This window comes from Equus caballus, chromosome 10, assembly GCF_041296265.1.
Source record: "Equus caballus isolate H_3958 breed thoroughbred chromosome 10, TB-T2T, whole genome shotgun sequence".
Classification (NCBI taxonomy): Eukaryota; Metazoa; Chordata; class Mammalia; order Perissodactyla; family Equidae; genus Equus; species Equus caballus.
In genome coordinates, this window is record NC_091693.1 from 18,659,654 (window position 1) to 18,686,132 (window position 26,479).

Genomic DNA, 26,479 nt, shown 5'->3' on the forward strand with positions numbered 1-26,479 from the left:
TTCCGATTTCCGGATAGCCCCGCCCATCCACCGCCTTTCCCTGACCGCCCTTCATCCCTCTATGGCCCCACCCCTTCCAGGTGGCCCCGCCTCCCCAGCCCTTCCAATATCCGGATAGCCCCGCCCATCCACAGCCTTTCCCTGACCGCCCTTCATCCCTCTATGGCCCCGCCCCCAGTCCTTCCAATATCCGGATAGCCCCGCCCATCCACAGCCTTTCCCTGACCGCTCTTCATCCCTCTATGGCCCCACCCCTTCCAGGTGGCCCCGCTTCCCCCAACCCCTCCAATATCCGGATAGCCCCGCCCATCCATAGCCTTTCCCTGACCGCCCTTCATCCCTCTATGGCTCCGCCCCCAGCCCTTCCAATATCCGGATAGCCCCGCCCATCCACAGCCTTTCCCTGACCGCCCCTCATCCCTCCATGGCCACGCCCCCTTCCAGGAGGCCCCGCCCCCAGCCCTTCCAATTTCCACATAACCCCGCCCATCCACAGCCTTTCCCAGACCGCCCCTCATGCCTCTATGGTCACGCCCCCTTCCAAGAGGCCCCGCCCCCAGCCCTTCCAACTTCCTGATAGTCCCGCCCATTATCTTCATGGCCACGCCCCTTCCGGAGGCCCCGCCCCTCCAGGCCTCTCAAAACGTATCCGGTCCTACCGCCTTCGGCCCTCGTCCGCCCTCGTCCACCCTCTACCTGGCCCTCTCCCTCCGGCGGACTCCCCCGCCCCACCCAGCGGCCCATTGCTGGCGCTCTCCCCTCCCGACCGCGCTCTCGGCCGTCTCAGCATTCCCTACGTCCGCTCCTCTGCAGCCGACAGACCCGGCGGAGCCATGGGCCCCGAGCGTACGACACGCGCGCCGCCCCCCAGGCCCGCGCGGGCGGCCCCACTTGCCTCGCGCCGGCTCCGCGCGCCGCTGTCCTGGGCGCCACACCCGGAACCACTCGGCGCTCGACTGCGGCCCCAAATTCGCGCCACTGAATTCGCGCGCAGACTTCGGCGGGCGGGGGCGGGGCGGGGCCGAGGGGCGGGGCCCGGGCGTCGTCCGCGCCGCCGCCGCCGCAGGGAGGACGCTGGGAGTTGTAGTCTCCCCCTCGGGAGGCTGCCTGGAAAGGGGTGAAGTGGGGCGAGCCCTCCCGCAGAGCACGCTGGGAAACGGTCCCGAGCCTTCCCTCGCTCTCGTTGAGCGGGTGTGGCTGCGCGTCCGAGGAGTGACTGGCGGGGAAAGAGGGAGATTCGGTGGAAACCGCTGCGCGAGGAACGGCGGGAAGAGAGGCGGGAGGCCGCGCGGGGCATCCCGGGAGCGAGGGCCGGGCTGGGCCTCAGCGCGGGGCATTGTGGGAGGTGGACGCCGCTCCGGGGCGGGTAGGTGAGTGGGGAGGGGCGGGAAGGGTGCACATCTGGGGGAGGGGAGAGGCACAGCTGGGTGGGACAGCAGGGATGGGAGGGGCCGCGGCGGTCAGGGTTGGGAGGGGTTGGGGAGGCGGGAGCCGGCTGAGTGGGACTGCACGAGGAGGGAGGCGCAGCTGGACGGGGGGGGGGGAGCATCTGGGGTGATGAAGCCCGTCTGAGGACCAGGGGCCATGTCTAGGGCGAGAACGCACATCTGAGAAAGATGACAGCTGTAGATGGCAGGAGGGGGCCACAGCTGAACTGGGCGGCGCGTCTGGGCAGGAGGGGACCACAGAAGAATGTTGGTGACACTTCTGAGAATTGGCCACAAGTGAATGGGGCACACTATCTATAAGTGAAGGGTCCATACGGGATGTGGGGAGGACGTCTGGGTATGGGAGCATCTCTGGGAAGCAGGGGCCACAGCTGGATGTGGCGACCTATAGGGGTCACATCTGGGGGAGGGAAAAGAGCTGCATATTGGAGACACATCTGAGGAGGAGGGAGCCACAGGTGCATGAAGAATATGACTGGGGGTGAGGGGTCCATGACTGGATGTAGGGAGCACCTATGGATATAGAGCATCTTTAGAGGGAGGCACAGCTGGATACGGGTTACAGCCAAGTGTACAGACGTAGAAGGAGGAGTTCCAGATGAATGGCGGCCCTAGAGGTTACTGCCAACTGTAGGAAACACATCTGGAGGGGGAGGAGGTCTTAGCTGAAAGTTGGGAACACGTTTGAGGAAGTGTCCACAACTGAGCTTAAGGGTCATATTTTGAGAGAGGGACCCCCCACTGTATTTAGGGGGTCACATCTATGGAAGAGGGGACCAGAGTTGGAATTAGGGATCAGGATATCAGGCTCCAACTATCCCAGGAATAATGCAGGGGGTGGGAGCAGGCCAAAGATGGGGTGGTAGCACATATCTAGTGATTAACCAGGTGCATCCCACCCCGGGCCCCACTTGCATAAAGACACCAGCACCAAAGAGGCAGGCCGAGAGTGGAGAAAGTGCTATACCCTCGGTTGGAGATGGGTCTGATATCCACGTGTCCCCCACTGCTTCCACTCAGGCGCCCCAGGATGGAGCCCCCACCCGGCACGGCGGCGGGGCAGGAGGAGCAGGAGCTGCGGGAGCGGGCCTTCTTCTCGTGGGCCGAGTTCAGCCGCTTCTTCGATGCGTGGTGCCAGCAGCGGCTGGCGCTGTTCTTCGTCAAGAGCTCCATGCACCTGGCACGCTGCCGCTGGGCCAGCGCGCCCCCGCTCTACACGCTCATCGACGTGCTCAAGTACAGCTACGTGCGGCTGGTGTGCAAGGACGTGCGCGCGCCCAGCCGGCCCGCCGTGGGGTGCGTGAGCCCAGCCGCCGCCCTGCTGGGTGCTGGGGAGTGGGGGGGCGGGGAGCAAGGGGGAGGGGGAAGCAGAGAGCCCTCATCCAGAAACTGGGAGGGAGGGATGCAGACTAAAGCAGCTAGATAACACCTTGCAGAGAGGCAGAGAGAATCAACGAGGGAGCCTTACTGAGAGAGAGACAGGGCCAGGGAGCTGGAGGGACAAAGGCACACACACAGTGAGTGACGGGGTGGGCTCCACTTTCAGACTTTAATAGAGATCCGTAGAGAGGCAGAGAGTGGGATAGACACACATACCCAAGACTGAAAAAAAAAAAAAAAAAAGAGGGAAAATTCAGAAACAGGGAGACACGGAGCCAGAGACACCTGACAGAGCCAGAAAATCAGGTGAGCGCCAGGTTTTGGAGACTTACAAAGAGATCAGAGATAGAGACTGAGCTGCAGAGAAAGCCACAGGACAAAGAGAAAAAGATCCGTTCAGTAAATAGAGGGCCAGGTCCCATGCTGGGGGCTGGGGATATTTCACAGGCGGCCAGGGGTGGGGGTGGGGGTGTCCTTGAGAAAGACACAAACTCCCTCCGCTTCTGGAACTTTCAGACTGGATAGGAAGACTGATGTTATATGAACAAGCTCACAGATAGTTCCCTCCAACCGTAATGATACAATGAGGGGCAAGTAAGGCATCCAAAACAGAGCTAAGAGACACACCCAGGTGGCCAGTGGTGTTTAAATGGACCCCAATTTTAAACCAGGAACATTCCCCATACAACACTGGGTTTCCAACTTCCCTTGGAGCAGGCTGAGGCCACGTTCCCCGTGTGGCAGTCGGCCGCCACATTTAGACCACACATTGGCACTCAGGTTTGCCCCAGACCCCGCTGCTCTCTGCCACCTCATCCTTAGCACTGCCACTTCCTTGTTTTGCCTGCCTGGCCCCCTTACGTGCCTGAGTTTGAGACCCTTGGTTGGGGAGCCACAGAGGAGAGCGAAGTGCTTAAGAAACACAGACTCTGCCTTCAGGCTGCTTGAGATGCGCTCCACCACTTCCTGGGTGGGTGGCTTTGGGCAACAGACCTCACATCTCCAAGCCTCAGTTTTCTCTTCTCTGACGTGGGGCTGTTGCAAGTTTACCGTGAGACCATGCACGGAAAGGTGCTTACCTGATGCCTGGGACACGGGGTGGCTGGGCAAATGGCAGCTGTGGCAGGAGTCAAGAGCACAGGCTCAGGAGCCAGCAGCCTGGGTGCAGACCACGGCTCCACTGCCGATTATCCGGTGACACTGAGCATGTGACTTCACCTTTCTGAGCCTCAGTTTCCTCACTTGGAAAATGGGAGAAGCGATAGTACCTATCTCACAGGTTTTGTGAGGATGAAATGAACTCATCCACGCAAATCATTCAGAAGAGCGTCCAGCACGGAGTGAGCTCTCTCTTAACAGTGACTCTCCCCCGTAGTTATTTAAACATTTGTGGTGAGCTTACTATTCTTGGCAGTTTACTCACTGCTTATTCTAGAAACAGAGACTTGGAGATCTGGAAGCAGAACAGCGTCAAACACACATCATCCCAGAGAAATCGAGAACGTTAGAGCTTGCAAAAAGCTTGGGCCTGATCTGGAATCTCTCTGTATTAACAGGACCTGATTCAAAGTTGAGCAACTGCTGTGTGCATGCTCTTCACTGGGCGTTTGGAACCCAGAGACGGTCTCTGCCATTGAGCTGCTCAGAACCTAATAGAGGAGACAAAGACAGAAAAAAAAAAAAAAATGGAAATAGTGGCCCACGATAGTGAGAGAGAGGTTGAGGAGGATAAGAGAGGAGCGGTCAGCTCCATCTGAGAGCTTACAGGGTGGTTCTGGAAGGCTTCCTGGAAGAGCTGACCAGTGAGCGGAACCTTGAAGGATTTTGTTTATGTATCTGTGTATGTACAGTACGGGACTTAACAGATATGTGGCACTAGCTATGTGCAGGCAATGTCCCAAATACTCTGCAAATATCAGGGAGCCAGGGGGCAGGAGGGCCGAGGCTGGGGATTGACAGGCTGTGGAGGGGACGAGCACAGTGCCCTGGGCTCGGGCCTGGTGACTGGGGAGACCGTGGGATGGTCCAGGAGTGGGGGTGGTTGGTGGGCTGGTTCAGGGATGATGACTTGGGGCCCATCACTTCTGAGCCCCTCTGTCTCCCCAGCTGCTCAGGCAGGGCCTTGCCGGTGTCATAGCCCAGGGACAGCCCATGGCCAGGGTCCTAAGCGGGAGTGTAGTGTGTGAGCAAAGGCGGGAGATGTGGCTGCCGTGGTGGCAAGGTCTGGACCTGCAGGGCTGGGTCCAGGGGCTGGGACTTTATCCTGGGGGCACTGGGGAGCCCCGGGAGGGCTCTGAGCAGGGTCAGCTCTGGGTGTAGGAAGGTCCCTCTGGGGCCGAGTCAGGGATGGACTGGAGGAGAGAGGCAAGAGGCCAGGGAGGAGGCTGCGACCGAGGGTCCGGAGAACACACATACAGGCTTTCTTCTCAGCTACTCCTTCCCCCATTCCCGAGGTTGCACAGTGACCTCCTCCCGGTCACCATCGCTGCATCTTCCCCTCTCCAGCTCCAGTTTCTCTTCCACTCCATCTCCTGAGCCTCTTTCTCAGCATGTCCATCTCTAGAACAGGATTACTCAACCTTTCCCAATACACAGCAGCCTTTGAAAACACAAAAACCTTGAGAATCTGAAAGATAAGAAGAACTATGTGAGTGGAGTGCAAAATAAATCAAAGCGATGGTACTACTTTTTTTTTTTTTTTTGGTGAGAAAGATTGGCCCTGAGCTAACATCTGTTGCAAATCTCCCTCTTTTTGCTTGAGGAAGATTGGCCCTGAGTTAACATCTCTTCCAGTCTTCCTCTATTTTGTATGTGGGACGCCACCACAGCGTGGCCAATGAGTTGTGTATAGCTGCCAAAGCAGAGCACCAAACTTAACCACTATGCCACCAGGCCAGCTCCAAAGCAATGGTACTTTTAGAAGAGAAAAGATGTTTTGAAAATAACAGCTGCTTTTTTATTAACTGTTTACTGTGCACCAGTCCCTTCATGACCACTTAACATCATTTAATCCTCCTATTTAGTTCTCTCAACAAATCTGTGAGGTCAGTATTATCATTAGCCCCAATTTCCAGATGAGAAAACTGAGACACAGAGAGGTTAAAGGACTTCCCCAAGGTAATACAGCTACTAAGAGGGAAAACCAAGAATTGAACCCACACAGGTTGATCACAGAGCCCATGCTTTTAATTACCATCCTGTCTCCTCCTTCTTGTCTTCCTCCTGTCTCTCTCTCTTTCCCTCTCCTTCCCCTCACCTTTATTTCATTCATGGATTATTAATATGAGAGCTGAATGGGCCTGCACCCTAGAGATTTTTTTGGTCCTGGGTGCCATGCTGTTTGTCCATTCATCCAAGAGGTTTGTTTCGAGCACCTTCTGTGTGCAGGGTGAATGTGTTCTAGATGCTGGGGTTTCAGTGGGGGAGCACCCCATTCAGTGAGGAGCATACATTACAGATGGGCATCCATCAAATCATCACCCCAATGTGAGGAGATCTGCCCTAGCCTGGGGATAGCCAGGGAAGGCTTCCCGGAGGAGGTGACACTGGCTCTGGGTTGTGAAGGATGAGTAGGAGTTCACTAGGTGAGAAGGGAGAAGGATGTTTCACGAAGAAGGAAAGAACTTATAGTAGGTTGGTGGCAGTGGGAATGGAAAAGCGTGGATGCTTTGGAGAGTTGAGAAGGCATGATGAGCAGGACTTGGCAATGGGTGGTTTTGACGGTGTGAGTGGTGTTCCTGGGGGCCTGCAGAACATACAAGGGGGATTCAGTCATTCATATGTGTCATATATTTACAGGACACCTCCTAAGGGCCAGGGGCTGTTCTGGGTGCTGGGGATACAGCAGTAAGCAAAACAGACAAAAATTCCCCGCCCACGTGGAGTTCACATTTAGAGGCGGGTGGCATTTTTTCCCCCAGCTAGGTGGAGACAAATTACAAAAATGGGGTGTTGAGGCCGCAATAGATGGTTATGTGAGATCCTGGGACCCCACAGAGAGGGTGGGCTATTCTCTGGCAAGATGGACGGCTTCGCAGAAGAAGTGACCTCCCCTGAGTGGGGGCTCGTGCTAGGGGCTGAAACACCCAATTAAATGAAGGCAGACCAGAGAGTTCCACAAAAGCCTCTGGGCTCTTCCAGGGAGATGCGTTGGGTGGAACCCCGTGAACTTGCCATGTTGGTGGATCAAAAATGGCTGCGTGTTGGTAATCTCTTTTAGTTCCACCCGATACCACCGAGGTGGCTGTATGTTGGTATTTTATTTATGATGGTTTGTACGCTTACGATTTTGCTAAATTTGCATTATTTTTGTTGCTTTAAATAAGGCAAAAAGTCTCAAACTCTTTATGTAGACTTTTAAAATCCGGCAGCCTCCTGGGTTTTACTTTACCTCTTGCATGGGGGAGAAAAGTATTTTTTGGGGTGTGCTGTTGGCATTTAGTTCTTGGGATCTAAACTACGTGCCAGGCCCTGGACAGTCTCTCAGAAGGGGCCGCAAACTAGGAGGCCCTTGGGCCAGATCTAACCTGCAGCCCATGTTTGTCAATAAAGTTTTATTGCAACACAGCCACGTCCATTCCTTGTCCTATCATCTATGGCTGTGTTCACAATACAGGAACAGAATATATCCACTTGCTGGCCCTGTGCAGAGAGAGTTTGCCAATCTCGGCTCTGTAAACATAAAACCTCCCAGCAAAAATGCTGATATCAGCCTCCCCCGCCCCTGCCCCGTGGAGAAACACGGAACCCCCTTTCAGAAAGCATGTCAATTTCAATATTATTATCAGGGAAATACACTCTGATGTTCCCCCCATATTCTCGTTCATTTTTCACAGTGCTGGATGTAGCTCTCTAAGTTGATTTAGGTGGTGGGCTGTGCTCCACAGTTTGAGAACCACTGATCTAGACAGACTAAGAGAGTGTTCACTGAAGCGCTGTGGGTGGGAAGGGAGAAGTGGAGACAACAGAACAGTTGGCAGAATCATGGAGTGGAATATTAGGCAGCAGATAAAAGGAATGAAACAGAGAAGTCTTGAAAAGCTGATGAGTGAAACAGCAAATGGCAAACGGATATACAGAGTGTGATGCTTGTACTGTGTTAGCTTCCTGTTGCTGCTGTAACAAATTACTACAAACCTAATGGCTTAAAACAACACAAACGTATTATCTTACAGCTCTGACAGTCAGAAGTCCAACACGGGTCTCACTGGGCTAAAATCAAGGTGTCTGCAGGGCTGTGTTCCTTCTGGAGGCTCCAGGGAACAAACTATTTCCTTGCCTCTTCCAGCTTCTAGAAGCCACCCACATTCCTTGGCTTGCAGCCTCTTTCTCCATCTTCAAAGCCGGCAGCGTGCGTCTTTCACTCTCTGTCTCTGATTCCCTCTTCCCCATGTAAGGACCCCTGATTGCACTGGGCCCACCTGGAGACTCCAGCATCCTCTCATCACAAGATCCTTAATTTAATCATATCTACAAAGTCCCTTTTGCCCCTTACGGCAACATTTGCACAGCTCCAGCAGCTAGGGTGTGACATCTTTGGGAAGAGGGGAGCGTTATTCCGCCCACCATATGCTAGAAAACAAAAGTCTCCTAAGTCAGCTTTTAAAAAAATGCAACCACATTCAGAAAAGTGCACACATCATACGTGTGCAACTTGATGAATTTTCCCAAAATAAAATGCACATGTAACCAGCACGCAGAACGAGACACAGAAGATGTCCAGTGCCAGGAAGCTGCCATGTGCCCCTCACAGAATTAGCCACTCTAGGATAACCACTGTCCAGTCTCTGGACAGCAGAGGTCAGCTCTGTCCTGTTGTTGAACTTCCTACAAAGGGGAATCGTGTGGTGGGTCCTCTTTTGCGTCTGGCCTCCTTCGCACAGCAGGTTTGTGAGATCCATCCCCGTTGTCGGGGATGGTGATGGTTTGTTCATTCTTGTTGTTTATTGGTATCTTATTTTAGGAATGTGTCACAACTTATTCTCCTCCTCTGTGGCTGGATATTTGGGTTGTTTCAAGTATTTGGCTGATGCGAATGGTGCTGCCGTGAATATCCTAGTACACACCCTCTGGGGCCCACGGGCAGGCGTTTATCTGGAGTGAGATTGCTGTTCACAGTGGAAGCACGTGATCAGCTCTAGTAGATACTGCCACGCCGTTTTCCAAAAGTGATTGTACCATTTCACACTCCCGTCGATGATGGGTGAGAGTTCCGGTTGCTCCACGTCCTCAGCAACACTCGATGTTATCAGTCTCTCTTTTTGGTCATCCTGGTCGGGTAGCAGCATTTTCTTAGGGTTTTAATTTGTACTCTCTTTGTTTTGTTTTGTTTTGTTTTTTGAGGAAGATTAGCCCTGAGCTAACATCCACTGCTAATCCTCCTCTTTTTGCTGAGGAAGATTGGCCCTGAGCTAACATCCATGCCCATCTTTGTCTACTATATATATGGGACGCCTGCCACAGCATGGCTTAAAAAGCAATGCATAGGTCCACACCTGTGATCTGAACCGGTGAACCCCGGGCCACCAAAGCGGAGCATGTGAACTTAACTGCTATGCCACTGGACTGGCCCCCCTTTTTTTTAAGGTATGCTTTTTTTTGGTGAGGAAGATTGGCCCTGAGCTAACATCTGTTGCCAGTCTTCCTCTTTTTTTTTTTCCCTCCCCAAGCCCCAGTACATAGTTGTACATCCTAGTTGTGAGTCCTTCTGGTTCTTCTGTGTGGGATGCTGCCACAGCATGGCTTGAGGAGTGGTGCTAGGTCCACACCCAGGATCCGAACCGGCAAACCCCAAGCCACTGAAGCAGAGCATGTGAACTTAACCACTCCGCCTCGGGGCTGCCCCTTAATTTGTATTCTCTTGATGACTAATGAGTTTGAGCACTTTTCCTTGTATGCAAAGTTTTAAAACACAGAACCCTACCTTCCATTGTTTATGGGTGCAGAAAAACCTATGCAGGAGTGCTGAATACTCAGTTTGGGTGCTAGCTACCTTTGGGGACAAAGGCACGGAGGGGAATTTGCTGGGGCAGGGCTCACAGAGGGCCTCAACTTGTGACATCAGAAGTGGATACAGGAGTATCTGAAATGTTTTGTTCTTAAAATTGTTTGCAGTAAATATAATACAACATTCATTCACTTTTGACGGAGCGGGGGGTAGCGTGTCCAGAATGACAGCAAACACATAGCATTCACCATATTCTGGACGCTGCTTTTAAGTGCTTTCCATATATCAACTTTGAATCCTCTTCAACAACCCTGTGAGAACAGTATTATGATTATCACCTCCCTTTTACGCTGTGAGGAAACTGAGGCACAGAGACCTTAAGTGACTCTCCCAAGGTCACACAGCTGGCTTATCCTTCAGGCCCTCTCCTCTCCTCTACGCTTGAAACAATTCTTAATTTTCTAAAAGTAATCATCAAAAGGAGAGAGAAGGAAGCAGAGGGCAGCAGGGTGGTGTGACGGGGGCCCTGGTGCTTCCTCCCGCAGGCCCCCCCAGCCCGGCTGCCCGGCCTTCATCATCGTCAAGCTGAGCCCGCTGCGGGACCGCCTGGTGGTGACGGAGTGCCAGCTGACCCACTCGCACCCGGCGTGTCCACTCGAGTTCGCCTACTACTTCCGGCCGGGCCACCTGCTGGCCAACGCCTGCCTGCCGGTGCGCACGACCAACAAGATCTCCAAGCAGTTCGTGGCCCCCGCCGACGTGCGCCGCCTGCTGTCCTACTGCAAGGGCCGCGACCACGGGGTCCTGGACGCCCTGCACGTGCTCGAGGGGCTCTTCCGCACCGACCCCGAGGCCAAGGTGGGGGCTGGGGAGAGGCAGGCGGGTGGGGGGGCACCCGCAAGACTCGCGTGGGGGTCATTTATTCATTCGTGCATCCGCCCCACTCAGCATCCATTCACCCCTGGCCTTCCTTCCTCCGTGCGTTCACTCAGGGAGTCCTGATGGAGGCGTTGGGGTGGGGGGGTGCAGCCTGCGAGACCCACGCGGCCCTGCGCTCAGAGAGCGGGCAGGCCTGGTGCAGAGAGTCCCCGAGAACCTCCTGTGCTCGTGCAAATGCCCTGTGGTCCCGCGCTGCCCGCTACCGCAGCCCCCGGCCACGCGTGGATGCACAAACGATAAGCGTGTCGTTTGATGAGTGTGCACAAAGTGAAAACACCCCCGAAACCCCCCCTCCACTTCCAGATCAAGAATGAGAAGGGAGGGTCCTCCCGTCCATAAGGCTGCTGGGGTGAGCAGCCGGGTAAAGGAGGATGGGTGAGGGCTGGACAGGGGCAGTTGGGAGGGTGCTGTTTTAGTTTGAGTGGTCTGGGGAGGCCACTCTGAGGAAGTGATGGTGAAGTAGAGGGGACAGAATGGAGGGAGGGGACCCCCATTCTGCCTTCACAGGGAAGCGAATGTAAGGCAGAGGGAACAGACAATGCAAAGGCTCAGAGGCTGCAGCAGCCTCCATGTGTTGGAGGAACAGCCAGAATGCTGCCTCTGTGAGGGATCTTTCTGCTGCTCTGATCCAACTTCAGGGCCGGAGTGGAGAAGGAAGGGAGGGAGCGGTGAAGGGAGGGAGGGAGGAAGGGAGGAAGGAAGAAAATAAATTGATTTCTATGCTTTTTTCTCATGCATAGAAGAGGTCCAACTCAGGTGCAGATGAGGCGTGAACCCACTGTCCAGAATCAGGTCCAGAGCACTCTCCCCATCTCCATCTCCATCTCATGCCCGGGGACCAGCCCTCTTTCAAGCCACCCACCCAAACACAGGCCTCTGTCCACACGTAATATTGATAATAATTTTAGCTAACGTTTATCAAGCCCTCACTCTGGGCCAGGAACTACCCTAAGTGCTTTAGCTCTTATGATTTATATAAATCTCAGCAGAGCACCATGAGGAAGGAGTCCCCCATTCTCACCTCCATTTTACAGACAAGGAAACTGAAGCACAGAAAGGTCAAGTAACTGGCCCGGGGACACACAGCTGCTTAATGACAGAGCTGGACTCCAGAGCCACAGAGTCTGGGCCCAGGGCCCTGGTCTTCACTGCTCTGCTCTTCCCCAGTTTGGAGATGAGGCTCTGGCCCCTCCCCGTCAGTTCTAGGCTCTGGAGGGTTGAGCGCCCCACCCCGCTCAGCTTGCTGCTCTGTAAAATGGGAGTGCACACACATGCACCCCCCTGGTCCTTGCTGTGCTGTTCCCTGTTATCCAGTGCCCCCCCCCCGGGAGCACCCCAAGTAGGGTTACCTCTGTGAGAAGCTGCCCATCGTAAAGGAAAGCCTTCAGTGTCAAGGGAGTGGCTGTGTAATTCTGGTTTGGAGGCTGTAATGAAATCTAACTTAAACTGAGGCTGGCTCCCAGGTCTGCACTTTGGCCACCTGAATACTTTTTTTTTTTTTTTTTGCTTGAGGAAGACTGGCCCTGAGCTAACATCTGTGCCCATCTTCCTCTATTTTGTATGGGGGACACCACCACAGCATGGCTGATGAGCAGTGCATAGGTCCATACCCGGGATCCGAAGTTACGAACCCCGGGCCGCCGAAGAGCACACCAAACTTGACTGCTGCATCACCGGCTGACCCTTGACCACCTAAGAAATGAGAAAGAAGTTCTAGGAAACCAAGAGACAGACCAGTGAGAGGGTTACTCCTTTTAAAAAATATTTCTTTTTTTTTTTTTTTTTGAGGAAGATTAGCCCTGAGCTAACATCTGCTGCCAGTCCTCCTCAAAAATGATCATTGCCTGCGCTGTCCAGTATGCCAGCCCCAGGGCCCATGTCGCTATCGAGCGCTTGAAATGTGGCTAGTATGAAGGAGGAACTGAATTTTTAATTCAATTTCATTAATTGACATTTAAGCAGCCCCATGTGGCTTCTAGATTGACCGGCACAGCTCTATACGTACACAGATAAATTTGCATGTGTTCATTTTTAACCTTATTTCCCCTTACCCCTCCCCCGGCAAGGTAACCTATGCTGCACACTTTTTTGCATCTTGCCTTATATGTTGGGGTGTGCCAAGTGTCAGCATCTTTCCTTCTTCCTCTGGGGCCGGTCAAATCCCCCTGAGAAAACCCCGACCTGGCTGGCGAGTAGAGAGGCCAGGCTGCCAGGTTTGGGGAGCCACGTTGGCGGGGGGAGGGCTAGGGAGCTGGCATTCGGTCAGCGAGATGCACCAGACCCGCCTCCCCATCAGATGGGCCCGATGCCCCCAGGGCCGGCACACCTTTCTGCTTTGCCTTCTCCGTGGAATAAACCGCCAGACGCCTGGGGGCAACGGGACTCATGAGCTTGTGAGATCTACCTGCTTCTTACACAGCCCTCAGCTTTCTTTTAACCTCCCCACACGGCCCAGTGCTGCCAGTTCTTTTTGGGGTCCTCAGCATTTCCCAATTGCTGGCTTAGGAATCGTGTGTGGTTTTTTTGTTTGTTTGTTTTTTGAGGGGTAGTGGTCAGCTTGTCCATCTGCTTTCCAGCTTCTGAGGTCTGCGTCCTGTTGTCTCCCTTCCTATTGCCTCTGTATTTAAAAAAAAACAAAAAAAGAACCCTTCTCTATAGATATACTTGAGGTTCGGGAAAGACTGAAATTAGTGGGATGTGTTCAGTCGATCGCCTTTACTTGGAAGTTTCACCTGGCGTTTTTGGCTTAAAAGATATATATATATATATATATATATATATATATATATATATATTTTTTTTTTTTTTTCTTTTAAGGCACCCAAATTTAAGTGGCTTTCTTTTCTTTCTTTCTTTCTTTTTTTTTTTTTTTTTTTGGTGAAGAAGATTGGCCCTGAGCTAACATCTGTTGCCAATCTTTCTCTTTTTTTTTTTTTTAAAGATTTTATTTTTTTCCTTTTTCTCCCCAAAGCCCCCCGGTACATAGTTGTATATTCTTCACTGTGGGTCCTTCTAGTTGTGGCCTGTGGGACGCCGCCTCAGTGTGGTTTGATGAGCAGTGCCATGTCCGTGCCCAGGATTCAAACCAACGAAACACTGGGCCGCCTGCAGCGGAGTACACGAACTTAACCACTCGGCCATGGGGCCAGCCCCTCTCTTTTTTTTTCTTCCCCAAAGCCCCAGTACGTAGTTGTGTATCCTAGTTGTAGCTCATTCTAGTTCTATGCAGGACACCACCTCAGCATGGCTTGATGAGGGGTGTGGAGGTCCACGCCCAGGATCCCAAACAGTGAACCCTGGGCCACCTAAGTGGAACATTCGAACTTAACCACTATGCCACCAGGCCAGCCCCTTAAGAGATATATTGAAAGAGTTGTGTATTATTAATATTTAAGATAATAAAGAATTCTTTATTCTCATCCAAAGACTAGGTTAAGCAACAACCAGATATTATTCTCTCTGCTTCCAGCAGTCTCCTGAAGGAGGGATTGTTTTGAAAAGCTGAATGCCTGGGAACCCCTGAGTTGAGGTAGCTCACTTGGTCTTGGAAGGGAATCTGACAAGAAGAGTGTAGCCAAAAGCCATAGCCACAGTTTATGGACAAGACTGAGTGACTGCTTCAATCAGGGAGGTGTTAAGACCTTTTATAATCTGCCCTGAGGCAGTGATGAAGGGCTGATGTGTCCAATCACGTCTCTATTACCTCATTTGTGTCAGGCTCCACAGTAACCTGTAAGCAAGCTGGCTCTTGGGGCAGAGATGGACCTTGCCCAGAAATTTTACAGCCTTCTCTTACATGGATTCTTTGCCTTATGAGAAAGGGGAACATTGATCTGAGAGTGCTACTTATGGATTTTTTTTTTTTTTTTTTTTTTTTGCTGAGTAAAATTCACCCTCAGCTAACATCTGTGCCAATTGTCCTCTGCTTTGTATGCAGGTCACCGCCATACCATGACTGACAAGTGGTATAGGTCCATGCCCGGGATCCAAATCCACAAACCCAGGCCGCCGAAGTGGAGCATGCTGAACTTAACCACTACACCACAGGGTTGGCCCCTGAGAGGGCTATTTTTAGGAATATGAAGTGGTGAACTGGCACAATCTCAGCCCAAGACAATTTGGCATTATCTGTCAAAATGTCCAGAGCCCTCACCCTTTGACTCCTTCTCCCACTGCTGGGAATTTATCCCGCAGAGGTGGTGGCACAGGTGCTGAATGACTTATGCACAAGGCTAGACACGGCACCACTTGGCACACCATGCTGTGGCAGGCATCCCACATATAAAGTAGAGGAAGATGGGCACGGATGTTAGCTCAGGGCCAGTCTTCCTCAGCAAAAAGAGGAGGATTGGCGGCAGATGTCAGTTCAGGGCTACTCTTCCTCAAAAAAAAAGTTCGCATACTCATCTTCGGCAGCCCAGGGTTCGCCGGTTCGGATCTTGGGCGTGGACCTAGCACTACTCATCAGGCCACGCTGAGACAGCGTCCCACATAGAAGAAGTAAAGTAACCTGCAACTAGGATATACAACTATGCACTGGGGCTTTAGGGAGAAAACAAAACAAAAAAAAGGGCTCTGGAGCCAAAGGAAAAAAAAAGGAAAAAGCAAAAAATCTTCCCAGATAGCATCATCTTTAGAAAAAGAAAAACAGCATTTAAAAAAAAAAAAGGACCGGGTCTGTGTCGGTCAGGATGGCCTGGGGTTTGCCATAGTAACGACCAGCCCTCCGATCCCAGTGGCTTACCTCATTGAAGCTGACTTCTTGCTCACCGTCCTTACCCACCGTATGTTGTTGGGGGAAGCACCGCTCATCCGAGCCACTCAGGGACCCGGGAAGATGGGAGGTGCATCCCAGGATAATTATCGCATCTGTCAGGAAGAGCTGTTACAGCTTCTGGCCGTGAGTGACACGCCAGGTCAGGTTCTTTGCACCTGCACATCGTTGGCCGAAGCGAGTCGTATGACCCTGCCTGACTGCAGGGGGCAGAGAGGTGCAGTCTTGCCCGGTGCCCAGCACTGAGGAGAGCCATGATTCCCTGGTGCACAGCAAAGGATGACCGCAGGCTTGGAGGGGGCTGTTTCACCGAGGTCTGCCCGCGCCCTGCCCGGATCGGGGGCTTGTGTTTCTCCTGCTCTGTGGTCACACGGGCCTCTCGCAGCTCAGTCGCAACCTCTCTATCGCTTCCTGGCTCCCAGAGAGGATCTTCTCTGTGCCACCTAGCCTCTTTTTACATCAGACGAGCCATTTTTGAGATGATAGAGTAAAACTAGAACTTGGTTTTATTTATATCGTCATACGCGAAAAGCTTTATAGACATTCTAGTTGTGAACCAGTTACTTAACTTCTCTGAGCCTTAGTTTGTTCATCTGTAGAATGGAGATAATAGTAGATACTAGCTCATAGGGTAGTTAGGGTTTCTGTGAGAGGATCAGATGTGTGTGTAAAGAACAGTGCCCAGGGGCCGGCCCGGTGGTGTAGTGGTTAAGTTCACACCCTCCGCTTTGACGGCCTGGGGTTTGCAGGTTCAGATCCTGGGTGTGGACCTACACACCGCTCATCAAGCCATGCTGTGGCGGCGTCCCACATACAAAATAGAGGAAGATTGGCACGGATGTTAGCTCAGGGCCAATCTTCCTCCCCCCCCAAAAAAAAAAACAATGCCCAGAAAGTAGGAAGGCTTATGTGTTTTAGCTACTTAGGTGTTATTTTTATTCCTTCAGTGTTTTCTTCAGGGCCGTCTGGAGAATAGTGTCGTTCTGAACACGTGAAAAGGAGGCTGTGTGCTCACATATAGGAAGGGATGTGGGTGGGGAGTGTTAAGTGGTGTGGTTTCTGATGCTCACACTGCGCAGTCTGCCATCTGTGGGCGACGCATCCTGGTGCCACCAATTTATGTGTCTGAGATGACACCTGCGCTCATTCAGGTCCTCAGATCTGCTCTCAGGGCTGCACCATCTCCCGTGTGAGCCAGGAGCCTCTCAGTCAGCCCTGTGCAGTCTTTTTGTGAAGGCCGTGGGGCACGGTGGTCTGCAGCACAGACCCTGGGTCCAAGCTGCCTGAGGTCAAATCCTAGCTCTGCCCCTTACTACCTGTGTGACTCTGGGCAAGCGACTGAACCTCTCTGTGCCTTGGTTTCCCCATCTGAAAAATGAGGATGATGATAATAGTACCTGCCACACAGGATTGTCATGAGGATTGAAAGAGTTAACGCCTTGGCACTGTGCCTGGCACAGAGACACTGCTTCCTGGGTGAGGTTAGTTCTCCTCAGCACTTTACAGGCCTGAAATCATCTTGTGTATATTTATTCATCTCTGGTTTGCAGGCTGTCTCTGCCCACTCTAGAGTGTGTCTTACTGGCCCTCGTCAATGCCTGAACCAGAACTTGGCACATCAGATTTGTTCAGTAAATATTTGATAGATTTTTGTTGTCAGGGCCATTGAGTTGATTCCGACTCCTAGTGACGCTGCCTACAGCAGAGTGGAGCCCGGCCGGGTCTTTCTGCACCACCGTCTCCCCTTCCGGCGCTCTATCAGACAGTGCTCCGCTGCCATTCGTGGGGTTTTCAGGGCCAATTTTTTCAGAAGTGGGTGGCCAGGTCCTTCTTCCTAGTCTGTCTAGCCTGGAAGCTCTGCTGAAACCTGTCACCATGGGGGACCCTGCTGGTATTTGAAATCATAGCTTTAAGCATCACAGCCACATGCAGCCACCACCGTGTGACACCCACAGATGGGTGGTGTGGTCCCCTGACCGGGAAACAAACTCAGACCTCAGTGGTGAGAGTGTCAAGTTTTAACCACTAGACCACCAGGGCTGACTATCTGGTAGATAAATTCACTCACCTATGTATCCCCATCTTCATCAAATGTCACCACACCCCTTAAGTGTCACCCATCCATCTCCCCCTCACTCCTTGCTTTTTTTTCCAACCATTCTTAATGACCTAGGCTTGGATCCCAGCCCCACTATTTGTCAGCTCCATGGCCTTGGGCAAGTCACTCCCCTGGTGTAGTCGGGGTCCCTAAGACCACCCTCAGGTTCAATGAGGACTCACAGAACTCAGAAAAATGTTTATACTGATAGCTGCAGTTTATTACAGTGGAAGGATACAGATGAGAATCAGCAAGGGGAAGGGGTGCAGGGGGCAGAGTCCAGGAGAGACCAGGTGGGCATCCAGTTCTCTCTCCCAGTGGGGTTGTACGGACAGCACTTAATTCTCCCAGCAGGGGTGTGTGACAACAAGCTTGGGGTACTGTCCACCAGGGAAGCACACCTGTGCCTCGGTGTCCAGGGTTTTTATTGGGATTCCGTTATGTAGACATGGCTGACTGCCTGTGTGGCTGACCTTAGTCCAGCCCCTCTGGAGGTCAAGCTGATGCTGAGTGACCCAAGGCCCACTTAAATCACATTGTTAGCATAGACTATCAGGTATGGCCCAGGGTCCCAGGTAAAACAAGTCACTCTTATCATGCAGGCCATGCCAACGGCTTAGAGGCTATCTCCTGGGAGCCAGGCAAGAGCCAGTCCTTTCTTTGGAATGTGCATGGTTTGGACAACCCAGACCTGCTGAATTAATCCTTTACTGCACACCTGGAATCTTTCAGCCTCAGTTTCCATATCTGCCTTATAGGGAAAATAATGGTTCTCTCTCAGCAATGACCCTCACTCAGCCAGAGGGCCCCACACCAACCTCAGTATCAGCCTTTCTCTTTAGCATGCCCCCCACACTCAGGTAATAAGAATAATACCAACAGCTGATGCTCAATAAACACTGACTTCATGCCAGGCATTGTTCTACATGTTTCATGTAGATTAACCCATTTAATCCTCATAGCGACTTTACAGTTATGCTCCCCATCTTTGCAGATGGGAACAGCTGAGGCACAGAGAAGTTCACACACTTTCCCTAAGTCACACAGCTGGTGTGTAAATTCACACAGCTAGTAACTTGAAGAACCTGGATTTGGATCCCTGCAGTCTGGCTCCAGGGACCAGGAACTTTAACTGTCTAACCGTTGGGTGGGCCTTCCAGCTGAAAGCAACACTGGTTGTGCTGTTGCTCATGCAGATTTGGCCAGTCCAACAGGGCGGGACTTGGGCCTGCCTCAGTCAGTCCCTTCTCTCTCCTCAAGGCCTAGCACAGTGCCAGGTACACAATAGGTGCTCAATAAATGCTGTTTAATGAACAAATAGCTATGCAAGAAAAGCTTGTGTGCCCTCTTTAGAAAGTACTGACTTGAAAAGCCTCAAAATGAGTTTATTTTGGAATAGCCGAAAGAATCACAATTCGGGATGCGATGCTATGGCAAACCACAGGCAAATCCAGAGAACAAAGGAGGAGAGCTGCTTTTATAGAGAAAAAGGGGGAGCAGGAGGGGCTGCTCTAAAGGGAAGTCCACTGGGGAAAAGTGACAGTTCAGGGCCACAACAGCTTCTCATTGGCTGAGCTGTGGGTTTCTCATTGGCTGAGCTGTGGTGTTTCTCATTGGCTGAGCTGTGGTGTTTCTCATTGGCTGAGCATCGGGGTTTCTCATTGGCTGAGCTGTGGCATTTCTCATTGGCTGAGCTGTGGGGTTTCTCATTGGCTGAGCTGCAGCATTTCTTATTGGCTGAGCTGCGGTGTTTCTCATTGGCTAAGCTGTGGTGTTTCTCACTGGCTGAGCTGTGGCATTTCTCATTGGCTGAGCTGTGGCATTTCTTATTGGCTGAGCTGTGGCATTTCTTATTGGCTGAGCTGCAGCATTTCTCATTGGCTGAGCTGTGGAGTTTCTCATTGGCTGAGCTGTGGTGTTTCTCATTGGCTGGACTGTTGCCAGTTGGGGAGAGAAATCTTCCTTCAGTAGTAAAGTAGTTTTACCTCCTGGCCAAGATGCAAGCTCTGTCTCTTCCTGTGTGGTGTAACTGATGATGTGTGATAGGGCCTGAGAGCTCCCCCTACAGGCCTTCCCAAATCAAATTTAGTAAGGGTTTCCTGTATTAATTTCCACAAAAGAAAACCCAAGATCAGAAATCTGAGTTGAATCTTCAGAAATGGAAGTCAGGGGGCCGGCTCCATGGCTGAATGGTTAAGTTCACATGCTCCACTTTGGCAGCCAGGGGTTCACCGGTTCTGATCCTGGGTGCAGACCTGCACAGCACTCATCAAGCCATGCTATGGCAGCATCCCACATAGAAGAGCCAGAAGGACCTACAGTTAGGATACACAACTATGCACTGGGGCTTTGGGGGGAAAAAATGATGGAAGATTGGCAACAGATGTTAGCTCAGGGCCACTCTTCCTTAAAAAAAAAAAGAAGAAGAATGGAAGTCAGCTTCTTATTAGTCAAGTACATACTTGCCAGCTCTGGAAAAGTCTCAAGGCAAATACATTTTGCTATATTTGCTTTTCTCTTATTCCTGACTCCCAAGGAGAAAAAGATAAGAACTTAATTAATACTATGGAAACAGGTAATTTTTTTTAACCCATTATACCTATTATGGCTTTTATCTTTATGTTAGTTTCTAGACCAGTGCTAGAACTTTCTGTGATGACGGAAATGTCCTATATCTGTGCCACTAGCCTCGTGTGGCAATGGAGCACTTGAAATATGACAAGTGTGACTGAGGAACTGAATTTTTATATATTTTAAAATCTTAATTTAAATTTAACTAGCTACATATGGCTAGTGACTACAGTATCAGACAGAGCAGTTCTAGATGGAAACATCTGCTGAGATAAATCATAAAGTAATAGTAAGTGTGAAAATTAATAATGGTTGAAAACAATTATGGTGGTGTAGTAACTAATTCAGCAGTAAGCTTGATAGGCTTTTAAAATAAAATTTATTGAATTCCAACACTATTTAAGATGCTGAATGTATGATTTCAGGGGTAGGAAAGCAGTTTCCTTCTTTTCTTTGGAATCTATTAGACTTTTTTTTTTCCTTGAAAGCTGAGAACTACGCAGTGCTTTTTAACTGGTCTTGTAGGATGAGGTCACATTCTGGCAGAACGGTTTGTGGAGAGATCTGTGCTTAAAATGTTTTCAAATCCTGGTTCTGCAGCTGCGAGTCAGCTCTGACAGGGACTGGCTGTAGGAGCCCTGACTGTCTGCCTGGTGGAGGGGGCCTTAGCTCATAGCCACTCATCTCCCTGCCCTGCTAAAGTGGCTTCTGTGCCATAATAATGAGACTGCAGTGGCTGAGGCCACTGGACCAGAGGGGTGGAAAATGAGGTCCAAGGGCCTCATCACCCAGCCCACAGCGAGGGGTGAGCTCCTGGTTTTACCTGAAGTGTGATGGGAAGTCCTGGGAAAGGTTTCCAAGCAGAGGAGGGAGCGATTTGATTGGAGTTTTGCAAATGGCCTCTGGAGGCCATGCAGGGGACAGACAGGGAGCTCAGGTGGAGACAGGGAGCCCAATGAGGAGGCAGCTACGATAAACCAAGTGGGAGATGGTGGTGGCTCCAAGCAGGACGGTGGCCGTGGGGATGGGGAGAAGTCATCAGGTCCTGGACTCATTCTGAAGGTCGCTTTTAGGACGCAGGGATGGACTGCACGTGGAGAGTGAAGAGAGACGCCAGGACCCAGCCCAGAGTGTCTGGGCTGGAGCAATGGAGTGGATGGTGGAGCCATTGATGGAGATGGTGCCGACCGAGGAGGGGCAGGTTGGGGAAAGCGAGAATCAAGTGTGGCTTCCTGCCGCTAGTCTCAGGGGACACATGAGCCGTCCAAGGGGGGCCTGTTGCTGCAGAGGCAGCTCGGTAGGTGGGTCTGGAGGCTGGAGATACAGAACTGGGAGTTATGAGCTTAGAGATGAGGAAGACCGTGTTGCTAATGAGATCACCTTGGCAGAGCCTAGAGGTAGGAAAGAGGAGAGGAGAGGGCCGGGTCGGGCTCTGCGGCCCGGCAACATTCAGACGCGGAGCAGAAGAGGAGGGGCAAGCAAAGGAGACTGCAGACGAGACGCTGGGAGGAAGGAGGAAAGCCAGGAGTTTTTAGGGGGACAGAAGCCAAGAGAGACCTGTGTTCCGGAAAGGAGGCAGGGTCACTGAGCTGAATGCTGCGGGGAGCTCAAGTAAGACAGTAATAATAAGTGCGTATTCGATACCTACCAGGCGTCATTCCAAGCTTTGGATACAAATGATCTCATTTTAGCCTCACCACGACCCTATTAAACAGATTTATTACCCCCATTTTTGCAGACAAAGAAAGTGAGGCTCAGCAAGGGGAAGTCGCTTGCCCGGGGTCCCACAGCTAGTAAGAGGCAAAGCCAGGATTCAAAACTAGACTCTTTCCAGAACTTCCACTCCAGACATGTGGCCAGTGGATATCGCGCCCACTAGCGCCTTCATTCAGTCACTTATTCAGGCTGTATGGAGCTATTGCCCCAGGCCAGGTGCCATTCACAGCATCAGGGATGCAAAACATCCCTGACCTTGTGGGGCATACATCTTAGGGAGGGTAAACAGGCAATCAGGAAATCAGCAAATAAAGACATGATATGCTTCAGGGGCTAAGTGCCATGACCCCCAGCACCTAGAAAGAGCTGGGCTGTTTGTTTAGATGGGATCCCCAGGGAAGCCCTTCGTGAGGACGTGGTTTTTGAGCTGGCATGATACTTATAGTAATAACGATCATTTTGACAGCACTTACTATTTGTTGAATGAGGATGGTTGAATGACTGTAATATTATTTGTGCCAGGCTATGTTCTAAATGCTTCAAGTCATTTCGTCCATCCCATCACAGAGATACTCTCACCATCATTTTACAAAGGAGATGGAGGTCAGGGAAGTTGCCAGAAGCCACACAGCTGGGAAGTGGGGACTCCAGGGCCTCAGCCCAAGCAGTGGGGCCCCAGACGCTATGCTGAACCTGACTCTCCGTGCATAAAGGAATAAATTTTCAGTTCCTAGAAGGGGAAACAGGGAGGTTAAGGAGGAAACTGAGGCACACAGAGATTAAGTCACAAGGTTAGGAAGTGGCGGGGCCTAGACTCAAACCTGGGCAATCTGGCGCCACGGTCTGTGAGCTTTGCTACCAGCCCGGTGGCTCTCAGCCTTGAGCAGGAGTGGGAATCCCCTGGAGGGCTTGTCAAAACAGATCGCTGGGCCCCGCCCCCAGAGTTTCTGACTCAGCAGGTCGGGGGTGGGCCTGAGAATATGCATTTCTGTCAAGGTCGCAGCAGGTGATGCTGATGCTGCTGGTCCGGGGCCCACACTTTGAGAACTCTTGCCCCAGACTGCCTCTCAGCCCGTGCAGGCATCAATACCCACTTCCCAGTAGGTAAAGTCAGGCTCAGAAAGCCTGTCTGGTGTGCAAAACTCACATCAGCTATTTAGATGGTAATGCCCAGATCTCAAACCAAGGCCATGCGCCTCCGCCTCCGGAGCCCGCGTTTTTAACCATTCCCCTGCACTGCCTCCTGCCGTTCAAAAGAATCAACGCTTGCACGCACGAATGGATGGCTTCCACTTTCTCCAGAGGGGGAAACCGAGGTCAGGGAGCAGGGCGAGGTGACCCCGGCGTCCCCTGACCTCCTTCCCCGCCTGCCTCCCCCGCCCGCAGGTGAAGCTCGTGTTCGTGGAGGACCAGGCGGTGGTGGAGACCGTGTTCTTCCTGACGTCGCGCACGCGGGCGCTGCTGCGGCGCTTCCCGCGCATGCTCCTGGTGGACCGGCTGCCGGGGCTGCAGGGCGCGCTCGACCTGCTGGCCGTGCTGTGCGTGGACGGCGCGGGCCGCGCGCGCCAGGCCGCCTGCTGCGTGGCGCGCCCGGGGACGCCGAGCCTGCTGCGCTTCGCGCTGGCCTCGCTGCTGCAGAGCGCGCCCGACGTCAAGGGCCGCGTGCGCTGCCTCACCGCCGGGCCCGAGGTGGCGGCGCAGCTGCCCGCCGTGCGCCAGCTGCTGCCGGGGGCGCGCGTGCAGATCTGCCGCGCGCAGGGCCTCGAGACGCTCTTCAGCAAGGCGCAGGAGCTGGGCGGCGCCGGCCGCGAGGACCCGGGCCTGTGGCCGCGCCTGTGCCGCCTGGCCGGCGCGTCGTCACCCGCCGCCTACGCCGAGGCGCTGGCCGAGCTGCGCGCCCACGGCCCGGCCGCCTTCGTCGACTACTTCGAGCGCAACTGGGCACCGCGCCGCGACATGTGGGTGCGCTTCCGCGCCTTCGAGGCGGCCCGCGACCTGGACGCGTGCGCCCTGGTGCGGGGCCACCGCCGGCGTCTGCTGCGCCGCCTCAGCCCCTCGCGCAGCGTGGCGCAATGCCTTCGCGACCTGGTGGCCATGCAGTGGGCCGACGCGGCCGGGGAGGCGGCGCCCGATGGCCTAGACGGTGGGGGTCTTTGGCTGGAAGGCGAGCCGGGAAGGGGAGCCCAGGTGGAGAACGAGAGGGTGAAGGGCCTGGAGAGCGGGGACTGGGCAGGGGCCCCGAAAGAAGGAAACATTTGGAGAGGAGCACAGTTGGAGAAAGAGTGGGTCAGAGGACTGGAAACCAGAGACCGGGGAGGGGCTCAGTTAGAGAGTGAGAAGGGGAGAGGATTGCAAATTCGAGATTGGAGAGGGGTCCAGTCGGAGAACCGGAAGGTGAGGGGACTGGAAGGGAGTGTCTGGAGAGGGTCCCACTTGGAGAAGGAGCACTTGTTGGGGCCAGAGATCAGAGACTGGAGGGGGGCCCCACTGGAGGGTGAGAAAGATTGGGGTTTGGAAGGTTACGTCTGGAGGGGTGCCCATTTGGAGGACCAGGGGCTCAGGGGACTGGAAGGGTACACCTGGAGGATGGCCCAGTTGGAGGATCAAAGGATTAGGGTGCTAGAGACCACGGAGCAGAGGGGCACCCAGTGTGATTATGAGATGGCCAGAAGTCTTGATGGGAACACCTGGAGGGAGGGCCAGTTGCACGATGAAAGGGCGAGTGGACTGAGAACCAGAGACTGGAAGGGGCTTCCTTTGGAAACAGAGACGGGAAGGGGGCTGGAGGTGCGAAACTGGAAGGGGGTCCATTTGGAGAAGCCGCTGGAATTGGTCCCTGAGAACGGAGACCAAAGGGGGCCCCAGTGGGGAGATGAGGGGCAGAGAGGGCCAGAGATCCGAGAAGAGAGAGGAGTGAGGTTGGGGGTCAAAAGAAGAAAGGACTTGGAGGATGTAGTTCTGGTCCAGCTGGGGGACACAAGGGTGACAGGCCTGGAGAATGGGGATGGAGGGGGAGCCCGGTCTGGGGGCCCCAGGAGCCGAGGAGGGCAAGGGATGGAGTGTGTGGACACGGGAGGGAGGTGTCTGGGGCTGGGGAATGGCGTCACGTGCGGCCCCGCCGTGAAGACTGTGTTTGAGGGTGATGTCGAATGGGCGGTGACAAGGAGAGTGTACCTGACGGCGGGGGAGAGACTGCAGGAAGGAGGCGAAGGAGAAGGCCCGCGGGAACCAAAGAGGCCTCGCTGCCCCTCGGGAGAGGAGGACATGGACTGGGAGCCGCTGGCCAAGTTCCGGGCAGCTTGCGGGCCAGAGCTGGCAGACTTGGTGGCCGAGGAGCTGGCCTTTGCCAGGCAGCACGGGACGCGGGGTTTCCACTGGACTGGAGCTGGCTTTGCCCTTAAGGATGGCACCTCGGACTTCTTCCTGGACGGGGCGCTCACGCGCTGCAGCTGCTCCATCCACGCTGCCCGACGTCTGCCCTGCCGCCACCTCTTCGCCGCGCGACTCCTCACCGGGGCAGCCTTATTCCACATGGACCTGCTCAGGGATTGCTGGGGCAGAGCCCCAGAGCCCTGACTCTTCCCACCCCGCTGCCCGCCACCCTGCACTGGGAGGGCGGGAGGGCATTCTTCGATCCCAAAGATAACAGGGCTGAGGCCAAGGAGGCCACCCCAGTCCCTCCGGCCACCTCCTGGCTCATCCAGGGACCTCATCTTGGCAGTTTGCCTGTCTGGGTCCGAGGGGAAGCCGACACTGTGCTCTCTGAGGTCCGGGAGCCACAAGTGTGGAAGATGGTGGTGGCCAGGGTGGATTCTGAGGGCTTCCCTCCGTGGTGGAAGTGTGTGATGAGAGGTGTAGACAGGGTCAGGCCAGGGCGGAAGGAGGAAAGGGACCAAGCTGGGGGAGGGGAGGACAGCAGGCTACGGGGAGAGCCTGGCAGGAGAAGGCTGGTCAGTCCAGGGAGTGCAGGGGGTGAAGGGAATAAAGCAGCAGAGAAAGAGAGGAGACAAATAAAGGAGAGGGAGGGAGAAAAGACCGTAGCGGAGGAGAGAGGATGGGAGAAGCGGCAGAGAAATGGAGAAGAATGCAGACAAGCAGAGGGAGGCAGGAGAGGAGAGAGAAGAAAGGAAGGAGAAGGACAAAGGAGAGGTAGGGGAGATGGGCAGAGAAGGAAGGAGACGCGGGTGCTTTTGCTATTTCTCCAAAGCCTGCAGGCCTGGGTCCCCTTCGCCTTCTGGTTGGTCTTCCCCGGAGAAGAGAATAAGGGCGTGCTGGGAGTCTGGGGGGATGGGCTGGAGGGTCTCCACTAGGGGAGGGGAACCGTTTGGACTACTGTGCTTCACGATTGGAATAAAACAGTATTATTTTGGTTTCCATGCTGAGTTCTTGGCTTCTGGGAGAGGGTGGGATGCCCAGACCCAGAGGGAAGTTGAGATGCTCCAGCATTCCTTCCTTCTTTCTCTGAGCAAGGCCTGCTGAGGCTGGATGCAATGAAGGGGTCAAAGATGAATCCATCTCCATGGCAGCTCGGGCCTCATCCTCCCTCACCTGGACCAGGATGCCATGGGGGCAACTTGCCAATATCCATGGATTCCACCCTCAGATGG

The 26,479-nt window shown here is 53.4% G+C and overlaps 2 protein-coding genes across 5 annotated transcripts in view; one reads left to right on the forward strand and one right to left on the reverse strand.

The window, feature by feature from the left end:
* LIG1 (DNA ligase 1) overlaps positions 1-1,313 on the reverse strand; it is a 49,088-nt gene extending 47,775 nt beyond the window's left edge. For 3 of the 4 annotated variants that reach the window (XR_011421935.1, XR_011421934.1, XM_023650012.2), the window contains exon 1: positions 896-1,308. Coding sequence is in view for 2 of the 4 variants with exons in the window: in XM_023650012.2 (XP_023505780.2) it covers positions 896-1,297 (402 nt within the window). In the remaining 2 variants the exon portion in view is untranslated. Of the gene's footprint in view, positions 1-895 lie in introns of all 4 variants that reach the window. The other variant, XM_023650013.2, reaches the window with a different exon arrangement.
* On the forward strand, positions 1,238-26,246 carry ZSWIM9 (zinc finger SWIM-type containing 9). The gene is made up of 4 exons (XM_023650016.2): positions 1,238-1,366; positions 2,469-2,744; positions 10,320-10,632; positions 23,259-26,246. Exons 2-4 carry the CDS (start codon positions 2,479-2,481, stop codon positions 25,446-25,448), a joined length of 2,769 nt encoding a protein of 922 aa, XP_023505784.2. The 5' UTR covers positions 1,238-1,366; positions 2,469-2,478; the 3' UTR covers positions 25,449-26,246.
* Positions 26,247-26,479: the final 233 nt, after the last annotated feature.